The sequence below is a fragment of the Tamandua tetradactyla genome, chromosome 6, assembly GCF_023851605.1.
Source record: "Tamandua tetradactyla isolate mTamTet1 chromosome 6, mTamTet1.pri, whole genome shotgun sequence".
Lineage (NCBI taxonomy): Eukaryota > Metazoa > Chordata > Mammalia > Pilosa > Myrmecophagidae > Tamandua > Tamandua tetradactyla.
Window position 1 is genome coordinate 143,182,110 of NC_135332.1, and position 22,547 is coordinate 143,204,656.

General features: G+C 34.2%; 1 protein-coding gene across 16 annotated transcripts in view; it reads left to right on the top strand.

Annotated features, from left to right (window-relative positions):
- Positions 1–22,547, top strand: part of VPS13B (vacuolar protein sorting 13 homolog B) — a 1,000,970-nt gene that overhangs the window by 117,458 nt on the left and 860,965 nt on the right. For all 16 annotated transcript variants that reach the window (XR_013178353.1, XR_013178354.1, XR_013178355.1 and 13 more), the window contains 5 exons: positions 1,891–2,159; positions 15,377–15,472; positions 15,983–16,105; positions 16,575–16,712; positions 17,610–17,697. Coding sequence is in view for 12 of the 16 variants with exons in the window: in XM_077167321.1 (XP_077023436.1) it covers positions 1,891–2,159; positions 15,377–15,472; positions 15,983–16,105; positions 16,575–16,712; positions 17,610–17,697 (714 nt within the window). In the remaining 4 variants the exon portion in view is untranslated. The remainder of the gene's footprint in view (positions 1–1,890; positions 2,160–15,376; positions 15,473–15,982; positions 16,106–16,574; positions 16,713–17,609; positions 17,698–22,547) is intronic.

Genomic DNA, 22,547 nt, shown 5'->3' on the forward strand with positions numbered 1-22,547 from the left:
CAAATAAACATTTTTTGCTTTAGTCTCACACATAAGTTGAACTTTTAAAATATTAATTACCTATGCAATCAGTAATTCTTAACATCATCACATAGATGCATGATCATCATTTCTTAGTACATTTGCATCGGTTTAGAAGAACTAGCAACACAACAGAAAAAGATATAGAATGTTAATATAGAGAAAAATAATAAAAGTAATAATAATAGTAAAAAAAAAAATCCTATATGTAGAATGGTATGATTTCTAAATGTTGGGTTAATTTCTTTTTTCCGTTAATTAATTAAAAAAAAAAGGATACACAAGCAGTCAAAAGGCACTCTTACTGACCAAACCGGGAAGAATTTGAACCATTAAAATAACTAATGATTATAATAAAATAGGAACCTTTGAGTATATACTGACATAAATAAATGACAAAATAAATGGGAAAGAAGGCAAAGCTTTTTTACGGTAGAGCATCACCCAATATAGAAGTGGTGATTGAGTTAGAAAAATCATAGTTTGCTATCATTCATTATCATAATAATAGTAAAAAAAAAAATTAATTACCATCTGTTTTCAGCACCCTGCAGTAATGACATTCCTATGTTCTTCCTCATGCAAAAACATTTTTTAAATTTGTGCATTTAGTCAATATCGTTATACATTCTAGGCATTCCTAGATTGTACCATCTCAATCTTTATCGTCTATCTTTCTTTGTGATTTCATTTATGCCCCCAGCCCTCCTCCCTCTATCGTTCTCACATTCAGCTTCATTCCGGGTTTTAACATAATTGTATTACAGTTAGTATTGTGCTGTCCATTTCTGGGTTTTTATATTCAGTCCTGTTTCACAATCTGTATTCCTTGAGCTCCAGTTACCCAATATCTGACCCTATTTCTATGTCCTGATGGTCTCTGTTATCAATGAAATACTCCAATTTTATTCACTAATGTCAGTTCATGTCAGTGAGGCCATATAGTATTTGTCCTTGTGTTTTTGGCTAATCTCACTCAGCATAATGTCCTTAAGGTCCATCCATGTTGTTATATACTTCATAACTTTATTCTGTCTTACAGCTGCATAATATTCCATCATATGTATATACCACAGTTTGTTTAGCCACTCGTCTGTTGATGGACATTTTGACTGTTTACCTCTCTTTGCAATTGTAAATAGTGCTGCTATAAACATTGGTGTGCAAATGTCCATTTGTGTCCTTGCCCTTATGTCCTTTGAGTAGATATGTAGCAATGGTATTGCTGGGTCGTATGGCAGTTCTATATTCAGCTTTTTAAGAAACCACCAAACTGCCTTTTACAGCGGTTGCACCATTTGACATTCCCACCAACAGTGGATAAGTATGCCTCTTTCTCCACATCCTCTCCAGCACTTGTCATTTTCTGTTTTATTGATAATGTCCGTTCTGGTGTGTGTGAGATGATATCTCTTTGTGGTTTTGATGTGCATTTCTCTAATGGCCAGGGAAGTTGAACATCTCTTCATGTGCCTTTTGGCCATTTGTATTTCCTCTTTTGAGAACTGTCTATTCAAGTCTTTTGCCCATTTTGTAATTGCATTGTCTGTCTTTTAGTTGCTGAGTTGAACAGTCTTTTTGTAAATTCTGGATACTAGACCTTTATCTAATGTGTCATTTCCAAATATTGACATGACAGTAATCTTAACCTAGGAAAAGAAATTGACACAGTATAACCTGAACACTTGAAAATGATGATGCTGAATTGTTGACATCAAGTGATAATAACTGTTGTCTGATTTTTGTTCAGATGTTATGTGTAGAAAGAAGGATTTTGGAAGAATATTTTTATAGAATTTGTATTCCTTTTTTTCTTTCATTAAATCTTCTAGCTTTCTCTATTTAAAATGGTTTTCTTTTGATTTATAGATGCTGAAGATGAAACAAGAATAGATATGCCATATACTGCTCAGTATAAAGCCCAAGATTTGTATTCGCAGCAAGATGATGAGCAGCCACAGGGATGGGTATCATGGGCCTGGTCATTTGTGCCTGCAATCGTGAGTTATGATGATGGCGAGGAAGACTACCTTGTAAATGACCCTACATCAAGCACGCATCAGCACAGGGCACAGACTTTGAAAGATCCTATTGTTTCCATAGGATTTTACTGCACAAAGACCACTGTGACATTCAAAGTAGGTTTTCTTTTGCTTACTCTTCATATCTTTTATAACTTTAATGTTATAAAAATTGATTTCTGTGGAGGATCTAGTTTGATTTAAGTTTGTTTTGTATTCAAGAGATGTAGGATAGAGTTGAACAGTCGTTTACTTTATGGAATTATATGACCCCCTTCCCCATTTGAAATCTTTGTATTTTGATTCCCTCCTATCTTAAGGCGTTTTTTACTTTTTTTTTTTATTGATGTGTATTCTATATTCACATACCTTTGGATGATGATACACATCATCTGAAGTGTACAATCAGTGGTTCACAGTAGTATCATTATATAGTTGTGCATTGGTCATCTTTTTTCTTTTGAAAAATAATGTATATTTAAAAAAGCAATAAATTTCAGAGCTCAATGCAGCAATTAGTTGTAGAACAGATTTCAGCGTTTTGTATAGGTTATGATTCCACCATTTTAGGTTTTTCCTTCTAGCTGCCCTAAAATACTAGAGACTACAGGAAATAACAATATAATGATTCAGTAATCATATTCATTTGTTAAAGTCTACCTTCTCTGTATAATTCCACCATTACCTTTGATCTTTCTTCCACTCCTTAGGGATATTTAGGCTAGCCAATTCTAATTTTTTCATGTTGGAAGGGGCTGTCGATAATATGGGAGAGGGGGATAGAAATACTTGATGTTGTGGAGAGGCTGGCTGTTCTGTATTTCAGGACTTATCAGGTCCAGGGACCCATCTACAGGTTGCAGGTTTCTGGAGAGTTACCCTAGTGCATGGAAACTTTGTAAAACCTTATACAGTGCCCTAGGTGTTCTTTAGGCTTGGCTGGAATGGTTTTGGTTGGGTTTGACAACTATGGTAGATAGCCATGTTTAACTGAAGCTTGCATGAGAGTGACCTCCACTATAGCCTTTCGTCTCTATTTGAACTCTCTCAGCCACTGATACCTTATTTGTTGCACTTCTTTTATCCCTTTTGGCCAGAATGGCATTGTTGATCCCATGGTGCCAGATCCAGGCTCATCCCTGATAGTCATCTCCTGTGCTGCCAGGGAGATTTCCACCTTTGTATGTCATTTCCCCTTTATTAAAATGCGACACAGAGACATGAAGTGAATATATGCTATTGGGAAAATGGTGTGGAAATCTTGCTCAATGTACAGTTGCCACAAACTTTCAATTTGTAAAATATGCAATACCTGTAAAGCACAATAAAGCAAAGTACGATAAAATGAGGTATGCCTGTGCAAGGTACTGAAGATTTTCCCCTATATTTTATTTAAGAGTTTTATGATTTTAACTCATATATTTCAGTTGTTTTTCCTTTTTCGTTAAGTTTTTAAATGGTATGAGGTAAGAGTCCAACTTCATTCATTCTTTTGCATGTGGATATCCAGTTCCCCCAGCAGCATTTTTTGAAGAGACTATTCTTTCTGCAATGAGTAGACTTGGCACTCTTATAAAAAATTAATTAGAGGGTGGTGCACTGGTGGCTCAGTGGCAGAATTCTTGCCTGCTGTGCTGGAGTCCTGGGTTTGATTCCCGAAGTCTGTCCATGCCAAAAAAAAAAAAAATTAGGTATATGGGTTTAGTTTTGAACTCTCAGTTCTATTCCATTGGTCTGTATGTCTATCCATATTCCAGTACTATACTGTTTTGATTACTATAAAAGGTTTGTAGTAAGTTTTGAAACTGGGAGGTGTGAGTCCTCCAACTTTCTTCTTCTTTTTCTTTTTGTGGCTATTTAGGGTCCCATGTTCTTTCAAATGAATTTTGTTTTTTTTTGGCTGTCATATGAATTTGAGGATTGGCTTTTCCATTCCTGCAAAAAGGCTGTTGAAATTTTGAATTGGGTTGCAGTGAATCTATAGGTTGTTTTGGGTAGTATTGATAAATACATTTTTAAATGTTTTTATTGTGATATCTTCACACACATGTAGTTCACCCAAAACATACAGTCATTGGCTCACAGTATCATCACATAGTTGTGTATTCATCACCACGATCAGTTTTAAAACATTTGTATCACTCCAGAAAAATAAAAAGAATAAAGAAAAAACTTGTGCATTCCATAACTGTTACTCCTTCCTTTCACTGACCATTAGTATTTCAGTCTCCCAATATTTTATCCTTTATCCCCCCTATTATTTAATCTTTATTTTTTTTGTTCCCCTGTCTATACCCTGAATAAAAGGAGCATCGGACACAAGGTGTTCACAATCACATGGTCACATTGTAAAAGCCATATAGTTATAAAATCATTTTCAAGAATCAGGGCTATTGGATGAGATATCAGTGGCTGAGAAAGCTCAAATAGAGTTGAGAGGCTACACAATGGAGGTTATTCTTATGCATGCTTCAGTTATGCATTGCTACCTATCATAACCTGCCAAACCCCATCCAAAACCATTCCTGCCAATCCTAAAGAATACCTAGGGTGTTGTATAAGATTCTACAAAGGTTCCATGCACTAGGGTAACTCTCCAAAACCTATAATCTCCAGATAGGTCCCTGGATCAGATAAGCCCTGAAATGTAGAGGGGCCAGCCTCTTCACAACAGCAACTATTTCCATCCCCCTTTCCCGTATCATCGACAGCCCCTTCCAACATAAAAATGTTAGAATACAAATAGCCAAGTACCCCTAAAGAGTGGGAGAAAGATCAAAAGTGATGGTGGAGCTATACAGAGAAGCTCGGGTTTAACAAATAACTATGAGTGCTGAATCAGTATACTGATATTTCTTTTAGCCTCCAGTACCTTAAAGCCACTAAAAATTAAAACTTAGTATGGTGGAATTGTAACCCATACCAAACTCTAAAATCTGTTCAACAACTAATTTTTGTGATATACTTTGAAAAAAATTTTTTTTGACTGGTAAACCTTTATTAATATTTACCAGATGTTAGTGGCAAATAGGAGAACAAAAGGGACATAACTGGATATTATAAAGGAAAACCAAAGGGACATAACTGGATATTATGATTTGGGGAAATTTCTGTGGCTGGCCGTAAATCCTACAAAATTCTCCAGCACCACTCACCTGGAGAAGCTACTACAGATGCCAGCTACTATTTTTTCTCCCTTCTCAAACAAATACAGATCGGTCCATGGCTGCACTGCCCCTTAACAAGGAGATTTTACTTTGAAATTTATTACTTTTATGTATATATGTTATTTAAAGAGAAGGAGGAGTATAACAGAGAAGATAGGATTTAACAAATGAATATGACTGCTGAATCATTATATTGCTATTTCTGATGGTCTCCAGTATCTTGCAGCAGCTAGAAGAAAACACAAAAAATCGTGGGAGTATAATCATGCCAAACTTTAAAATCTGTTCTGTAACAGATTTTCTGTACCTACTTGTTAAAATGTGCTTGGAAATTTATTGCTTTTTTGTATATTTTATATTTCACAATTAAAAAAAAAGTTAAAAAGAGAAAAGAATCAAGGCTACAGGAACACAGCTCAACAGTTTCAGGTAATTCCCTCTAGCCACTACAATACACCATAAACTAAAAAGGGATATCTATATAATTCATAAGAATTATAAGGTTAACCTCCAGGATAACCTCTCAACTCTGTTTGAAATCTCTCAGCCACTGAAATTTTATTTGGTCTCATTTCTCTCTTCCCCGTTTTGGTCAAGAAGTCTTTCTCAATCCTACGATGCTGGGTCCTGGGTCATCCTGGGAGTCCTGTCCCATGTTGCCAGGGAGATTTATATTCCTGGGAGTCATGTCCCACATAGTGGAGAGGGCAGTGAGTTCACCTACCAGATTGCCTTGGAGAGAGAGGCTACATCTGAGAAACAAAAAAGGTTCTCTGGTGATGATACTTAGGCATAATTATAAGTAGGCTTCACTTTTCCTTTGCAGCAATAAGTTTCATAGGGTTGAATCCCAAGATCGAGGGCTCAGCCTATATTGACTTGCTTGTCCATACTACTTGAAAGAATCCCCAGATGGAAAAGTTTAGTATTTTCTCCTTTCTCTCCAGTCCCCCCAGGGGACTTTGCAAATATTTTTTGATTCCCTGCTCAAATTACTCTGGCATGTATTGAGCCATCACACTAACCTATAGAAACCAACAAAATCTCACACCATAGTCAAGATTCCATGTAATTATGGTGTTCAGATAAACTGACCAGGGTAATATTGATATTATCACAGTATTAAGCCTTACAGTTCATCAACATGAGTTGTCTTTCCATTTATTTGTCTTCTTTAATTTCTTTCAGCAATGTTTTATAATTTTCCTTATAGAAGTCTTGCTCCTCCTTGCTTAAATTTATTCTTTTAGATACGACTGTAAATGGAATTTCTATTCCTTATTTTCTCATTAGATTGTTCTTTGTTGGTGTATAGAAGCATAACTTATTTTGTGTGTTGCTCTTGTATTAAAACTGTTAGCTTTAGTAGCTTTTTAATAGATTCTTGCGGTATGGTGTTATGTCATTGGCAAATAGAGGTAGTTTTACCTCTTCTTTTCCAGTTTGTATTCCTTTTATTTCTTTTTCTTACCTGATTGCTCCTGTTAAAACTTTCAGTACAATCTGAATGGCAGTGGAGGAAACAGGTAACCTTGTTTTCTTCCTGATTTTAGGGGATAGGGTTCAGTTTTCACTCTTGAATATATGAGGTCAGCTGTGAGTTTTTCATACATCAAGTTGAAGAAGTTCATTTCTCTAACACTATTTAATATACTTTTCTTCCTTCATTAAAAAAAATCATGTATAAAATATATATTCAAAAGAAAGTTTATAATGTACATATACAAGTTAAAGAATAATAAAGTGAATATCCTCATTCCCTACCAACTACTTTAATAAATAGAAAATTGGAAATTACTAGTACTTTTGGAACCCCTATGTATTCTTTATTTTTATTTTGCTTTCTCTTCCCATTAAATTTAACCTGACCTTTATTCTGGGTTATTCATTCCCTTTTTAAAAATGGTACTATTACCCTACTTGTAACATTCATGAGCAATATCTTATCTTTCAACAAATGTTTATTAATGTCAGCCTTGTGCCAGGTACTATTTTTGGCTCCAGGGATACACACAGCAGACAAATCAGATATAAATCCCTTCCTCTTGGAACTAACATTGTAATTGTAAAGAAATAAACATAGAATATGTTCATTAATGTCAAAATATATATAAAAAAATAAGGAAGAGGAATAGTGAGTGATACCACTGGATAGTAGTTATTGTATGGTTTAAAATTGGATGATCAGGGAAGGCTTCACAGTGAAGGGGCTGTTTAAGGAAAGACCTTTGAAAGAGGAAGCTTTGTAGGTATGTGGAGTTGAGCATTGCAAGAATAGGAATGTAAAGCATCGGAAAGTTAGCGTCCAGAGACACCAAGGCCAGTAGGGGCTGGAACAAAATATACCAATGATTAAGAAATCAGATCAAGAGGAAATGAGGTAATGGAATCATCCATAAGTTGTTGAATCTTGTAGGTCATTTAGGAATTTGTCTTTTATTCTGAGTGATATAGGAAATTATTAGACAGTTTTCAACAGAGTAGTTATGATGATGTGACTTAGATTTCAAACTGGATTACACTGTTTGCTGTGTTGAGAATAGATTATAGGGGGACAAAAGCATAAGTAAGGTGATCAGACAAATAGGATTACAGTTTTCAAGCAAGAGATAATTATGGTTTGGACTAGGAGGATAGCAAATGGAGGTGGTGAAAAAATGGTTGGATTTTAGATTTTGGATATGTTTTGAAGGTTAAGCCATAGTAGTGTCTGATAGATTTCATTGTGAGTTATCTATGAAAGAAAGATGTTGCTTCCTGAACAACAGGAAGGATTGAATTATGTTTTTGTAAGATAAAAAGGACTGTGAGAGTATCGTGCTTGAAGTGAAAATAAGGGATTTAGTTTTGGACAAGTTTGTCTATTCTATCCAGTAGGCAATTGTATATGTGAATCTGAAATTCAGACTAGAAGTTTGATCTTGGGGTGTAAATTTTAGAGTCATTATTTTATTAATAGTAGAATCATTGCAAATAGGAAAAAGGAGAGGTTCTAAAACTAAGTTCTGTGATGCTGTGATGTTAAAAATTTGGAAAAATGAGGACGGACCTTCAGGGGAAATGGGATAAGTGCCCAGTGATGTAGGTGGAAAACCAGGATAATATCTGACCTGATGTTATATGCCATAAGTGTTTGAAAGAGTAGGGAGTGGATCATTTGTGAGAATGTAACATTGGATTTGACAATGTGAAAGTAATTGACAATCTTGACCAAAGCCATGATGTGTGACAGGAATGGAATTTTAGTTGGAGTGAGTTAAATAAAGCAAATGGGAGGAGAGTAATTGGTGACAAGGAATACAGAAAAGTCCTTCAAGCAGTATTATAAAGGGGGGTGTAGAAATAGGAGAAAGCTGGTTGGGTAAGTGGGGTGTAAATATTTTTTTTCAAGTTGGGAGTAATTACAGCATTCTTGTTTGATGATCTGATGGAGAGGATAGCATTGATGTTGTAGGTGAGCGGGGGAGAATTGCTGGAGTGTATACTACTTAAGTAGACAGAAAGGATTGGCACATCTTGTAGAATTGTACAGTCTGATGTACTTCAGTTGTACATCAGGTAGTTCAACAGGTAGTTCATTCATACTTACATGGTAGTAGAGGCTTTTGAAATCTCTCTTCTCATTTCTGTTTTCAAGGTGGAATAGGAAAGTAGATCATTCACTGAGAGTAGAATGGGAGGAGATAGAAATTTAAGGAAAGTGGAAAGGTGTGAAATAGTCATATTGTATAGAATGAGAGGGTAAATATTCTTGGGATATGTTCCCTATAGATGCTAAGGACCTATGTGATGTCATTGATCATGAATTTGAAGAGGGAACCAATCAGTATTATTGTATGTTTTTTTCCCTGATTGTATTCAGCTGTTTGAGTAAAGGTGAAGGGTGGCTGGATAAGATAAATTGGAGAACAGGATCATTGCAGGAGAGATCAAGAAGCTGAGGGTCTGACTTATGAAAGGATCATTCCTGTGGATTTTGAAATCACTGAGAATTATGACCTTAGTAGTGTGGAAGAGAATCCAAGACTTAAATCTTCAGAGGATGGAGGAAACTACTTGGGGATTGACTAATGACTGCAGCAAGTAGGGGTGATGGGTCACAGTCTGCTCCATATTTTTGCTATGTTTTGATCATTGTTGCTATAAATTACTCTGGTACAGATCCCCTTTTGTAAATGTGTAAGAGCTTCTCTAGGATATATGCCTAGAGGGAGGTGACTACTGATTGAATGAATATTTACTTTTTGTTTAAAAATTTTATGACTAGTTTTCTTTCTACTTCCTGGGTGAGTGCTCTTAGTCTTCTTCAATTCCTTATATTCTGACGGAGTTTTCAGTGTTGGCACACAGGGCTTGGTTTTTGGTCCTCTCTTCTTTTCTTTACCCTCTCGCAAGGTTACCACATAGATGATAATTGATTATAACATTTCTGCCTCCATACTTCACCTTAACTTGAGCTTCAGAATTCACCTGCCTATTTTATATTTTCATTTGTATAACTAACAGTTATTTAGCATATCCAAGACTAGAGCTCTTTTTCTCTGTAGTCCTGCTTCTCCTCCATTCTTTGGTTTTTTTTTTTTTTGCACGGGCAGGCTCTGGGAAATGAACCTGGGTCTCCGGCATGGCAGATGAGAACTCTGCCTGCTGAGCCACCGTGGCCCGCCCACCCCCATTCTTTCATAGGCCATTAAACTGCAAAATTATCCTTTTAGTTCTCAGGCTTTATGTATATATGTATTTTAATTTTTCTAATTGTATAGTATAACATATATATAGAGCAAAGAAATAAAAAAGCAATAGTGTTCAAAGCATTCTTCAAAAAGTGTTTACAGGGTAGATCCCAGAGTTTGTCATGGGCTGCCATACACTCCTCCAATATTTTTCCTTCTAGATACTCCAGAATATAGGAGGCTAATGGGCTTAAATACTTTTTTTATCATCACAATTGACTTTTTTTCTTTCTTTTTTTGTGAACAATAACATATATACAAAAAGCTATACATTTCCAAGCACAGCACCACAGTTAGTTGTAGAACATATTTCAGACTTTGACATGGGTTACAATTTCACAATTTTAGGTTTTTACTTCTAGCTGCTCTAAAATACTAGAGACTAAAAGAGATATCAATTTAATGATTCAGCATTCATATTCATTTATTAAGTCCTGTTTTCTATGTATAATTCCAGCATCACCTTTGATCTTTCCATACCTCTTATTGGGTTGTTTGGGCTATGGCAGTTTTAAATTTTTGATATTGGAAGGATCTGTCAATAATATGTGTGGGGAGATGAAACTATCTGATGTTCTGTAGAGGCTGGGCTAGGTTTCAGGACTTTTCTGGACCAGGGACCCATCTGGAGGTTGTAGGTTTCTGGAAGGTTACGCTAGTACATGGAACCCTTGTGAAATCTTGTAATTTGCCCTAGGTGTTCTTTAGGATTGGCTGGAATGGTCCTGGTTAGGGGTTGGCAGATTATGATAGGTAACAAGGAATACCTGAAGCTTGCGTAAGAGCAACCTCCAGAGTAGCTTCTCAATTCTATTTGAACTCTCTCTGCCTCTGATACTTTATTGATTACGCTTCTTCCCCCCCATTTGGTCAGGATGAAATTGTTGATTCCACGGTGCCAGGTCTGGATTCATCTCTGGGAGTCATCTCCCAGGTCGGCAGGGAGACTTTCACCCCTGGATTTCATGTCCCACGTAGGGGGAAGGGCAATGATTTCACTTGCAGAGTTGGGCTTAGAGAGACTGAAGCCACATCTGAGCAACAACAGAGGTCCTCCAGAAGTAACTCTTAGGCATGCCTATAGGTAGTATTAGCTTCTCTGCTACCTACATAAGCTTCACAAGAGTAAGCCTCATCAGACTTAATATTTGTATTTGGTTTTTCTACCACATCTAATCAGTCAGCATATTCTGTCAGCTGTACCTCTGAGAAGCAGTCTTTTCTCATTAGCATTATAGCAGCCCTACACAGAAATTCTTAAACTTTTTGATGTTAGGACCCCAGGCAGTTCCCCTTTGTGCTCTTAAAAATTATTGGTGACTCCAAAGAGTTTTTGTTTATCTGAGTTTTATATGTTCATATTTATCATTTTAGAAATTTTTAAAAACTTAAAAATATGTACTTTTAATTTATTAGAAAAACATTAATAAAATGTTAAATAACATTTTAACATTAATAAATAACATTTTAACATTAATAAAATGTTAAATAACATTTAAGTAACATTTTATAGTCAAATAACTGTATTTCCCAAATAAGAAAATGCAATGAGATGTGGCATTGCTTTATATTTTTGCAAATTTTCCTAATGGATGGCTAAATGAAAGACAGTTAGATTCTCATATCTGCTTCTGCATTCAATTTGTTGTGAAATATTTTCATTGAAGCATGTGAAAAGCGTCTAACCTCACAATGATACTTAGTTGGACATTGGGAAAATATTTTAATAGTCTTTTCAGGAAAGTACAGATATTCTTTTTTGTTGTTGATTTGTTTTTTTATTTTTTTGGATAATTTTCTTTGATACTATACGAAAACTCAGTAAATGGTAATTTCTTAAAGGTTAGGTATTTCTGCAGTGATTGTGTAGTACGTAGTAGGCATTCAGTAAATATTTGTTGAATAAATGCATCTGTTTGTCCTTCCCTCTGTCCATCCATCCATCCACTCGTCTCCTCATCTGGTTTCCATTTACCAAAACTTTATGGACTCCTCTTTAAGTTTTTGTTTGCTCTCTAATTTTATTGTGGGTTTATTCTTTCATGGAGACAATGTTCTGAAGGAGCTAGACCTGTGTGTTTATCCTGTGAAATAATATTACAGATATTATTACAGGTGATGTTAGATTCTGCAGGTATTACAGTAAAAAAAGAAATTAAATTCCAGCTTTCGTGGTATTTTAAATTTAGCTCATATTGTTGTTAACGTCCTGAAATGAAAAATTTAAATCAGTAGTAATGTTTATGCAATTTATTTTTCAGCAGATGATAAATAAAAAATATATTCTAAGGTAAATATTCTGTAAATACTTTTGTAGTTATAATTACTCACTTTTGTTTTCTAAGCTGATGAAAGCTGAATAAATATAGCTTATGACACAACAAGGTTTGTGTCACTTTTTTTTTTTAACTTTTTTACTGTATAGTATAACGTATATACAAAGCAAAGAAAGAAGAAGGCAATCATTTTTAAAGCTCTCTTCAACAAATAGTTACAGGACGAATCCCAGAGTTTGTCATGGGCTACTAGATGATCCTCTCAGATTTTTCCCTCTAGCTGCTCAAGAATATAGAAGGCTAGAAGGCTTAAACATTTTTTTATCACCACAGTCAGCTTTTTTCTCTCTTTTTTTTGTGAAAAATAACATATATTCAAAACAGTAAATTTCAAAACGCAGCACCACAGTTATTTGTAGAACATATTTCAGAGCTTGACATGTGTTACAGTTCCATAATTTTAGGTTTTTACTTCTAGCTGCTCTAAGATACTGGAGACTAAAAGAGATATCAATTATTTAATTATTCAGCAATCATATTCCTTTGTTAAAAATCCTGTCTTCTCTGTATAACTCCACCATCACCTTTGATCTTTCTGTCCCTCTCTTTGGGGGTGTTTGGGTTATGGCCATCCTAACTTTTTCATATTGGAAGGGTCTGTTACTAATAGGGGGTAGGGAGATGGAACTATCTGGTGTTCTAGAGAGGCTGGGCCCTCTGGGTTTCAGGTCTTTTCTGGTATAGGGACCTATCTGAAGGTTGTAGGTTCTGGAAAATTACTGTAGTGCATGGAGCCCTTGTGGAATCTTATATATTGCCTAGGTGTTCTGTAGAATTTGCTGGAATGGTCCTTGTTAGGGTTTGGCAGATTATGCTAGGTAGTAATGTCTAACTGAAGTTTGCATAAGAGCAGCCTCCAGAATAGTGCTTGGTTGTTTTAAAAGTCTTTTTTGTCTATAAAGCGTAGAGAAATTATTATAAAAATGCAAACATTAGGTATGTTATTTTAACTCCATCAGTTATTATTTCTGAATTCCAATGAGACAAATTATTTTTGTAATTCAGATTCACTCATATTTTCTAACTGAAATTCATTCACTTATTTTTTTTTGGGAGGGGGTGTATGGTCTGGGAAGGAAACCCGTGTCTCCCACATGGAAGGCGGGTGAAATTCATTCACTTTTGTATTTAAAATTTCACTCAGTTGAAATTGAATTTGACTGAAAAATGAAGAAATGGTGAAACAATATAATCCCTTAAAAATAGAATAAATTCGATTCCTGGACATTGTACCCCCCCAAAAAAATAAGTTTGTGAGGAAAGTTATGAATTTCTTTGTAAAGTGCTCTGTCTTTTCTGGTAATTTCTGCTTGTTTACCTTTAAATTTAAAATTACTCCTGTATGCTTGTAGAATAATTACTTCATTGATAGGAAGAATTCTGTTAAATTGAGTTAGTCTGGATAGAAATTTATGTACAAAACTTTTATAGATTTTCTTGGCAATATTTATCAAAATAATGATAAAATTTCATTATTTTATGTATTTTTAAAAAAATTTCAAACATTTATGTTTCTCTAAGGGAAATATGTTGATATTTAGAAAAGCATTAGAATTCATTGTTCAGCTTGTGTTTGAAAAATGTATGGAATTAATTTGTGGTTCATATTTTGGTCAGAAAATGTAAAGTCATGTTTTCACATTAGCATTCTAAACAGTTGCTATCAGTCCAATAAAAGTCACGCCAAATTAAATGTAGCATTTTTCTAATGTTGAAACTTGTAGTTGTAATGTTTGAGTTCTTTTACTCAAATAGTTGCTTTTTCTGTACAGTGATTGTAGACACCTGAAGAGTGATCAAGTTTAAAAAATTCAATTTTGCTTAAATATTTTACAATTCAAAATTGTAATTTCAAATAGCAAAATTGTGTATCCCAGTATTACAAACATTAGAGAAATAAGGACTTAAGAAAAATACATTAAAAACTCTTTTAAGAAATTAGAATATTTTGTTGATTCTTAATATAAAGAGGTATCTTGCTTAAAAATGTAAATTTTCAGTTCAGTAATTTTTATTTGGCTGAAGTTAAATGTATATTTAAAAACAGATCTTTGACTTTAAGTTTGAAGAATGTATTCATTTCCCAAAGATAATGGCCACTAAATAACTGGCAAACATGGGTATTTTTTAAAAATAAGCTTTTTATTTTGGAATAATTTTAGATTTACAGAAAAGTCACAAAAATAGTACAAATAGTTGATATTTACTCCTCATCCAGCTTCCCCTGTTGTTAACATCTTGTGTTCTATCGTACATTTGTCAAACCTAAGCAGCCAACTTTGGTGCATTATTGCTACCTAAATTCCAGGCTTTAACTGAATTTCATAGTGTCGTTTTTCTGTTCCAGGATCTAAACCAGGATACCATATTGCATTTGGCATAGTACCTTTTAAAAACAGAGTTCTTGCTTGCCATGCTGGAGACCTGGGTTCAGTTCCGGGTACCTGCCCATGCAAAAAAACAAACAAACAGAAAAAACAAGTTAAATTATCCAACTAATATTGTATGCAAATAATACCTTTGTAAGCTTCATGAGAACAGGGATATTTTTCTTTTTCAGCATCGGTATTAGTATTTGTTATCTAGTAGGTACTCAATAATTATTTGTTACAAAACTGATTAAGCCTATGTGAATTAGGAGGCGTGGTCTTACCTCTTCATAAGGTCTAGATGGTAACAATACTGTTGATCTGTTTGTGTTCCTTCTCAACGTACTTAATCTTTTTTATTTGAAATAGGGACAGTTTTTGAAATGACTGAACTAAACATGCTTGAATGTATTAGTCAGTATAAAATGAAGTTATATAAATTTTAGGCAGAATGTGTGAAGTATTTTATTACTTTTAGTCTGTTAATAGCTGGACAGCTTTCATCTTTTAAAGCAATACTGTGAAGAAAAAGGAGTGAAATAAAAATAGGTTGCCATTTGAATACTCTAGATGAGCTTAGACTATTATATTCAACTTTAGAGTTTCCTCCTTACTTAAATTCTTCAACCTTAAATTTGGCCTTGCTTTCTTCCATTCATCATAATGTATTTATAACCATTTGATAGTAATTTTGACTTACTTAATAATGCTTATTATATTGTTTCTTAGCTCACTGAAATGCAAGCTGAGAGTAGTTATTACAGCCCTCAGAAAGTAAAGTCTAAAGAAGTATTATGTTGGGAGCAAGAAGGAACTACAGTTGAGGTAATCTTTCAGTACTGAACATATATTTTAAAAATCTTTTGAATGGTCCTTACAAATTAATATTTAATAAATACGGTTTTGTTTATCATAAGTAGTATATTTTAACATACTACTTTGCAGTTTTATATTTCTATTTTAGGGGTCACATATTAGTCAAAATAATTATTTCTATTTATTCTTTATTATAGAGATTTCACTTTACTATGCAACATTCATTTATTCTTTTGTTTTTCATTTAGTTTGTATGCACTTTTGCATATGTCTGTGTGGCTGTGCTTGTATGTATTAATGTTCATGAAGTGCCAGTTCTTGAGGATACAAAAGTTTGAGGATACAAAAATAATTAAGGTGGTTTTTATTTTAATAGCTCTTGTGATCTAAAGATAGTAAATCTGTAAAGCTGTAGTCCTAAAGATGTTTTGACTAATTTAGAAATTCTGCAAGAAAAGCCTGTAACATTTTTATTAAATTCAGGTTCTTAGTTCTAATATATTTTCTTTTGTCTTATAGGCCCTTATGATGGGAGAGCCTTTCTTTGATTGCCAGATTGGTTTTGTAGGTTGCCGTGCTATGTGCCTTAAAGGAATAATGGGTGTTAAAGATTTTGAAGAGAATATGAATAGACATGAAACAGTAAGTCAAAATCTTCCCCCTCCCTTATATTTTAATAGAATGTTGGGATATTGAAGTGCTTATTCAAGTGTTTAACCATATAAAATCTGTTAGATTGCATATTTCTCTTGCATGAGTGAGGAGTTTTTGTCTCTTCCTATGCATTTCCGCAATAAGGAATTATAGAGCCCTGGGAAGTATAGAAAGTTGGTAGCACTTAACACCTGGACAGTAGTTCCAAATCTTTATAATTCATAAATATTTCTTCTTTCTTGTTTATAGCAGCCAGTTGGAGTTCCTTTTTGGATTGTTAAAATATTCTTTGCCAAAGAAGGCAATGAAAATATAGACAGTATTACTTGTCTTTTTACAGAACCTCAAGTTGTAGTGATTTGCATTGACTACTGATATGTTATAAAACCAAAGTTTTATTTTCTTTAACAGCATAATGATTTTTCCTTCTGTTTTAAAATTTTGTATTTATTTTTAGGAAGCCTGTTTCTTCATCTGTGGTGAAAATTTGAGTACAAAAGGTTTGACATACCTTACAAATTCATTATTTGATTACCGAAGCCCAGAAAATAATGGTACTCAGGCAGAATTTATCTTGGATGCAGCTCATCATAAGGTCAGAGAATATGTATTTGAGCCCAGTTCTGGACTGTGTTTGGGTGGATGCATTGTGTGAAAACTTCTGATTGCCATTTTTTCTCTCAAATAATGTCTTCAGAAGGCTAATTGTTTATTGAAATATTTAGAATGTTTTTGTCCAGCTTCAACTATAGACTGTACCACTTTATATAGTAGCTACCAACAATTTGTTTGTTCATGCCCTTATGTTAAAGCAATCATGTAGGAAACATGGAATTATTTCTGTTAATATTGGTTATTTCCTGGATGTGGGATTGATGGGAAGAGATGAAGAATTTCACTTCTTACTTTGTATACTTTTTAGTATTGATTAAATTTTTACATAAGATTTTGTTCATGTCCTTTTTCTTTCAATAAATTAAAAATACCAAAAAAGTTACCTGGCCCATGCACTTCCCAAAGACAAAGAAACAAGCAAACAAAAGAAAGAAAAAACAAAAATTCAACAAATGGTGCTGTAATAACGGGATACTCAAATGGAAAAAAGAATAAAATGTGACCCCTGCATACAGCATACCAAAAAAGAAGTTACCTGAAGATTAATATAATAGAAAAAATAATTTGCATTTTAACCCTTTTCATTAAAATTTACTTTTCTTTTGTTTTTCTTAAGTATTCATTAACTAGACATTATTGAAAAGGTACTCAAAATGTCTAGAATTATAGATGTCCTTTTATGTGGTCTATAATAGAGTTAACATTTCCTTTCTTAGAAGTGGATTCTTTGATTAACTTCTGTTCCTTTGTTTTGATCAATTTTTTGAGTTGATACACATTCTGTATAAGCATATGTGTCTCATTCTTCACTTATCAGGTTTTCAGTTCCGAAGTTTCTCCTTATATGTTTGTTCTGTTTGCTTTGCTTTGTTGGCAGGAGACATACACTGAAATAGCTGGAATGCAAAGGTTTGGGGCTTTTTACATGGATTACCTATATACAATGGAGAACACCATTGGCAAAGGTAGTAGTTCCTTTCCTTTATATTTGTCTTTCCTTGAACAACAGAAACAAAGGTTTCTTCAGAATTAGTAGTCCTTGACTTATACTCTGTTGTATCAAATTTACCTTTTGATACTTTTGGGAATGGCTTAATTTTAATGTCACAGTAGAATTGTCTTAGATTCTTGGCTTTTTAAATATAGCTGTTTGAAGAGACAATTTTGTATAACCAACCAGAATTAGTTCTCATATGTACTAAAGATTAAAATTTTGATATATCAAATTTCATGTATATTAAAATGTCAACAAGAATAAACATTTCCTTTTTCTGTTCTAAAAAATTTTGAATTTATGTAGACCTTTTTTTTGAAAAGGGTTTTTTTTTTGTTTGAGCAAAAAAATACAAATAAAATTTTCCGGAGACTTTAGCACATCATCTTTTATTTTTTGATTTTCTTAGTTTTTATATTATTGCTATTGTATTATGTCAGTAAGGAAATATTTTGAAACTTACCCATTTGGTATTTTATGTATATGTAAGTATCAATATGATGTTGTACTTATTATGTCAGTTTTTTTTGCATTTTGAAAAGTTAGTGAAAACAGGTCCACAAGTTTTTTTGTTAAATAACTAGTATTTTAAAAAATGATTTGTATATGCTAGGAATTGAGTACGGTGAATGCAAAGAAGACCAAAGTATTTCTTAAGAAAACAGTAGGTAGTATTTGTTCATTTAAAGGAATGATTAGAATAGAGCATGTTAAGAACACTAGTATCAATAGAGAGCTATGAGAGGTCCAGCTAGAATAATATGATTACTTTTGTCTGTGGGGCTAAAGACTTCACTAAAGATCCAGTTTTGAAGGATTAGTAAATTTAATAAAGACAGATGGAAATAGTAATTTTCTGCTTTCTTTTATAATGGACTTGCAAATGTCGGTGTTCTCATTAATCATTCCTTGGATTCACTTCTTTCTCTAAATTCCGTTGTGAAGTATTCTCAGTTTTTCCATGTATCTAAGTATCATCCGTGTGTTGTTGATACCATATTTGTATTTATAATCTAAGCCTCTTATTTAAGGTTCAAGATTAAATATCCAGTGCCTGCTTGATGTTTCGATTTGTGTCTTACAAATATCTCAAAAGCTAGTTTTTCCAGAATTGAATTATTAATATCCCTAAGACCACCCGTTGTCTACCATGTCTCCCCTATCTTCAGTCATCCTTTTCTTGGAAACTATACTATCTTCTAGTAGTTCAAGCCGGGAATCTGGAAATCATCATGACACCTCTCTGTGTCTCTTGTGGCATCCAGTCCATCAGCAAATTTTGTCAGATTTCTTCCCGCGTCTATTTCGAATCCATTCACTTCTTTTCAATTCCACCGTTAATCTGGTTCATCTAATCTACCATCATCTCCAGATTCTAATAGCTTTCTTACTGGTCTTCCTGCTTCCATTCGTTCTTGCTCTCTATAATACATAAAGCAGTCAAATTGGTTAAATCACTTGCTTAAAATCCTCACTGTCTTCCCATTGCCTTATTTAAAAATAAAATTTAAAGTTTGCCAGATTTTGATCCTGAGTTATGTGATAGGTAGATGGGGATAACCATTTAGGAAGACAGAGAATGTAGCAAGAAAGCAAGATTTTTGGAGACAAAGATGAGGAGTTTTGAGGATATTGAAAAGTAGAGATAGATGTTATAAGCCAATTAGATATTTGGAAGTGCAACGCAGAATATCTGTTTTAAGATCTTTGGGAATTCTTGTAGTATTGTAGTTGCCCCCTTCTTGTTCAGTTTAATATGTATGTTCTGTGCATTTAGTATCTTATCGGGAGATGGATTATAAAGCAGTCATCTTTCAAGTAAAAGAAGCCATGTGCTGAAAATTTTGTTTGTACATATGCTTCTGCTGCAGTATTTAAAAGATGGCAAAATGATTTCTGTTGGCTAGGTTGTTTATGTATTTTCTGTCTGAGAAGCTGGTAGTTTGTTAAATTTTGAATTCATGTATTTTCTACTTTTGTGAATCATATACAGTATTATAGATATCTTAGTCCTTAATTTTCCTTTTGAACAAAATGTTGGAACATAACATGCGTATAGAAAATTACAGAAATTCTGTACAGAAGAACAAAGAAGTAAAAGTAAACAACTGTGTACTCCCCACACAAACCAAAAACTAGGACATGAGCAGCACCTGAAAATCCTCCTGTCTGTTCCTTTTCTAGAGGCTTTCCTCCCTCCCTTGCTAAAGAAAATGGCTATTTTGAGATTTGTGGTAATCAGTTTCTTGCTTTTGGTTTATCTCCTGTGCATCTACTTTCTTTATTATACTATCAGACAATTTTATTTTTGCAGAAAAGTAATATTTAACTATTAATTTTACTTGTCATTGTCAAGTGTACTTTAAATGTACAATTATCCGCTCAATAATTAATTACTTGAGTGTTCAGTATTCACTTATAATAATGATGGAGATGCTGGTGATAATAGTATGTATGATATATTGAATGGTTTTAAGTGCAATGCAGAGTTCTAAGTGTTTTATATATATTAATATATATGTATGTATTTATATATTGTGTTGGTCAGGTTCTGGTGTCAACTTGGCCAAGTGATTATGCCCAGTGGTCTGGTCAGACAAGCACTGGCCTGACTGTAGCTGCAAGAATATTTTGTGGCTGGTTGATAAACTAGAAGGCTGGTGTATTAAGGCATCAACCACTTGATTGCATCTGTGGCTGATTATATCTGCAGTCAGCTAAGGCATGTCTCCCACAGTGAGATAATCCAATCAGTTGAAGGCTTTTAAGGAAGAAGAGAGACTCTTTCACTGCTTCTTCAGTCTGCAAGCCTCTCCTCTGGAGTTTGTCCAGACCCTTCGTCGGAGCCATCAGCTTCACAATCTGCTATACAGATTTTGGACTCTTCCATTCCCATGGTTGTGTGAGGCACCTTTATAAATCTCATATTTACAGATCTCTCTTGTTGATTCTTTTTCTGTAGAGAACCCTGACTAACACACAGCTAGTTCTAGTTTGCTAGCTGCCGGGAATGCAATATACCAGAAACAAAATGGCTTTTAAAAAAGGCAATTTAATAAGGGGCTTTTGATAATATGGGGTAGGGGGATGGAAGTAGTTGATGTTATGGAGAGGCTGGCCCCTCTGATTTTTAGAACTTATCTGGTCCAGGGACCCATCTGGAGGTTGTAGGTTTCTGGAAAATTACCCTAGTGCATGTGACCTTTTAGAATTTTATACAGTGCTCTAAGTGTTTTTTAGGATTGGCAGGAATGGTTTTTGTTGGGATTTGGTAAGTTATGATAGGTGGCAATGTCTCACCTGAAGCTTGCATAAGAATGCTCTCCAGAGCAGCCTCTTGACTATTTGAACTCTCTCAGCCACTGGTACTTTGTTGTTTGTTACACCTCTTTTCCCCCTTTTGGTCAGGATGGCTTTGTTCATCCTACAGTGTCAGGTCCAGGTTCTTAAGATGATTATTTTTTAAAAGACTTTCTAGTGGACAAGATACAACTGTCCAGCTGTATATAGCTGCCATTTAATTTTGTGTTTTTAATTTGTCCTTTGCTATGTGTTATGCTGCGGTGTGGATTTGTATTTAAATAAATTTTATTTGTATGGCTACATGTTAAACCTCAAATACATGCTTCCTTACGTGAAAAAAAAATTCTACCTACTGGGTCATCTTGTTAAGAATACTTGACTAATAAATTAAACTAATTTATGACCGTGGTCCTCAGTCTACAGATTGAACTATGCTCTTTTGTTTGAGATGAAGGATATTAATTTTTGTAAAAATTATTAGAAGGTATAGATATAGAATTTTGTGTTTTATTAGGTCTTTCTAGATTCTAAAGGTAATTAAATGCGGAAAATTCCCACTTTCCTCTTTTTTTAAAATTTTGTATTAATTTAAAAAAATTACAGGAAACACATTCTTAATATATGCTCATTCTGTTCTACATATATAATCAGTAATTCACAATATCAACACATAGTAGCATATTCATCATCATGATCATTTCTTAGATCATTTGCATCAGTTCAGAAAAAGAAATAAAAAGACAACAGAAAAATAAAACGAAAACAGAAAAAAATTTTTTTTACATGCCATGCCCCTTAACCCTCCCTTTCATTGATCACTAACATTTGAAACAATTTATTTTAACATTTGTTCCCCTATTATTTATTTTTATTCCGTATGTTCTACTTGTCTGTTGACAAGGTAGATAAAAGGAGCATCAGACGCAAGGTTTTCACAGTCGCACAGTCACATTGTGAAAGCTATATCATTATACAATCATCTTCAAGGAACATGGCTACTGGAACACAGCTCTACATTTTCAGGCAGTTCCCTCCAGCCTCTCCATTACATCTTGGATAACAAAGTGATATTGACTTAATGTGTAAGAATAACCTCCATGATAACCACTCGACTTTGTTTGGAATCTCTCAGCCATTGCCACTGTGTCTCATTTCACTCTTCCCCCGTTGGTCGAGAAGGTTTTCTCAATCCCTTGATGCTGGGTCTCAGCTTATTCTAGAGTTTTTCTCAATCCCATGATGCTGAGTCTCAACTCATTCTGGGATTTCTGTCCCACGTTGCCAGGAAGGTCCACACCCCTGACAGTCATTTTCACAAAAGGACAGGGGGAGGGTGGTGAGTTTGCTCTCTCCAGCCAACACAGTTTGCTGTGTTGGCTGGAGAGAGAGGCCACATCTGAGCCACAAAAGAGGTTCTCTTGGGGGTGACTCTTAGGCCTAATTTTAAGTAGGCTTGACCTTTCCCCATGGGGTTAAGTTTCATATGAACAAAACCTAAGACTAGGGGCTCAGCCTATA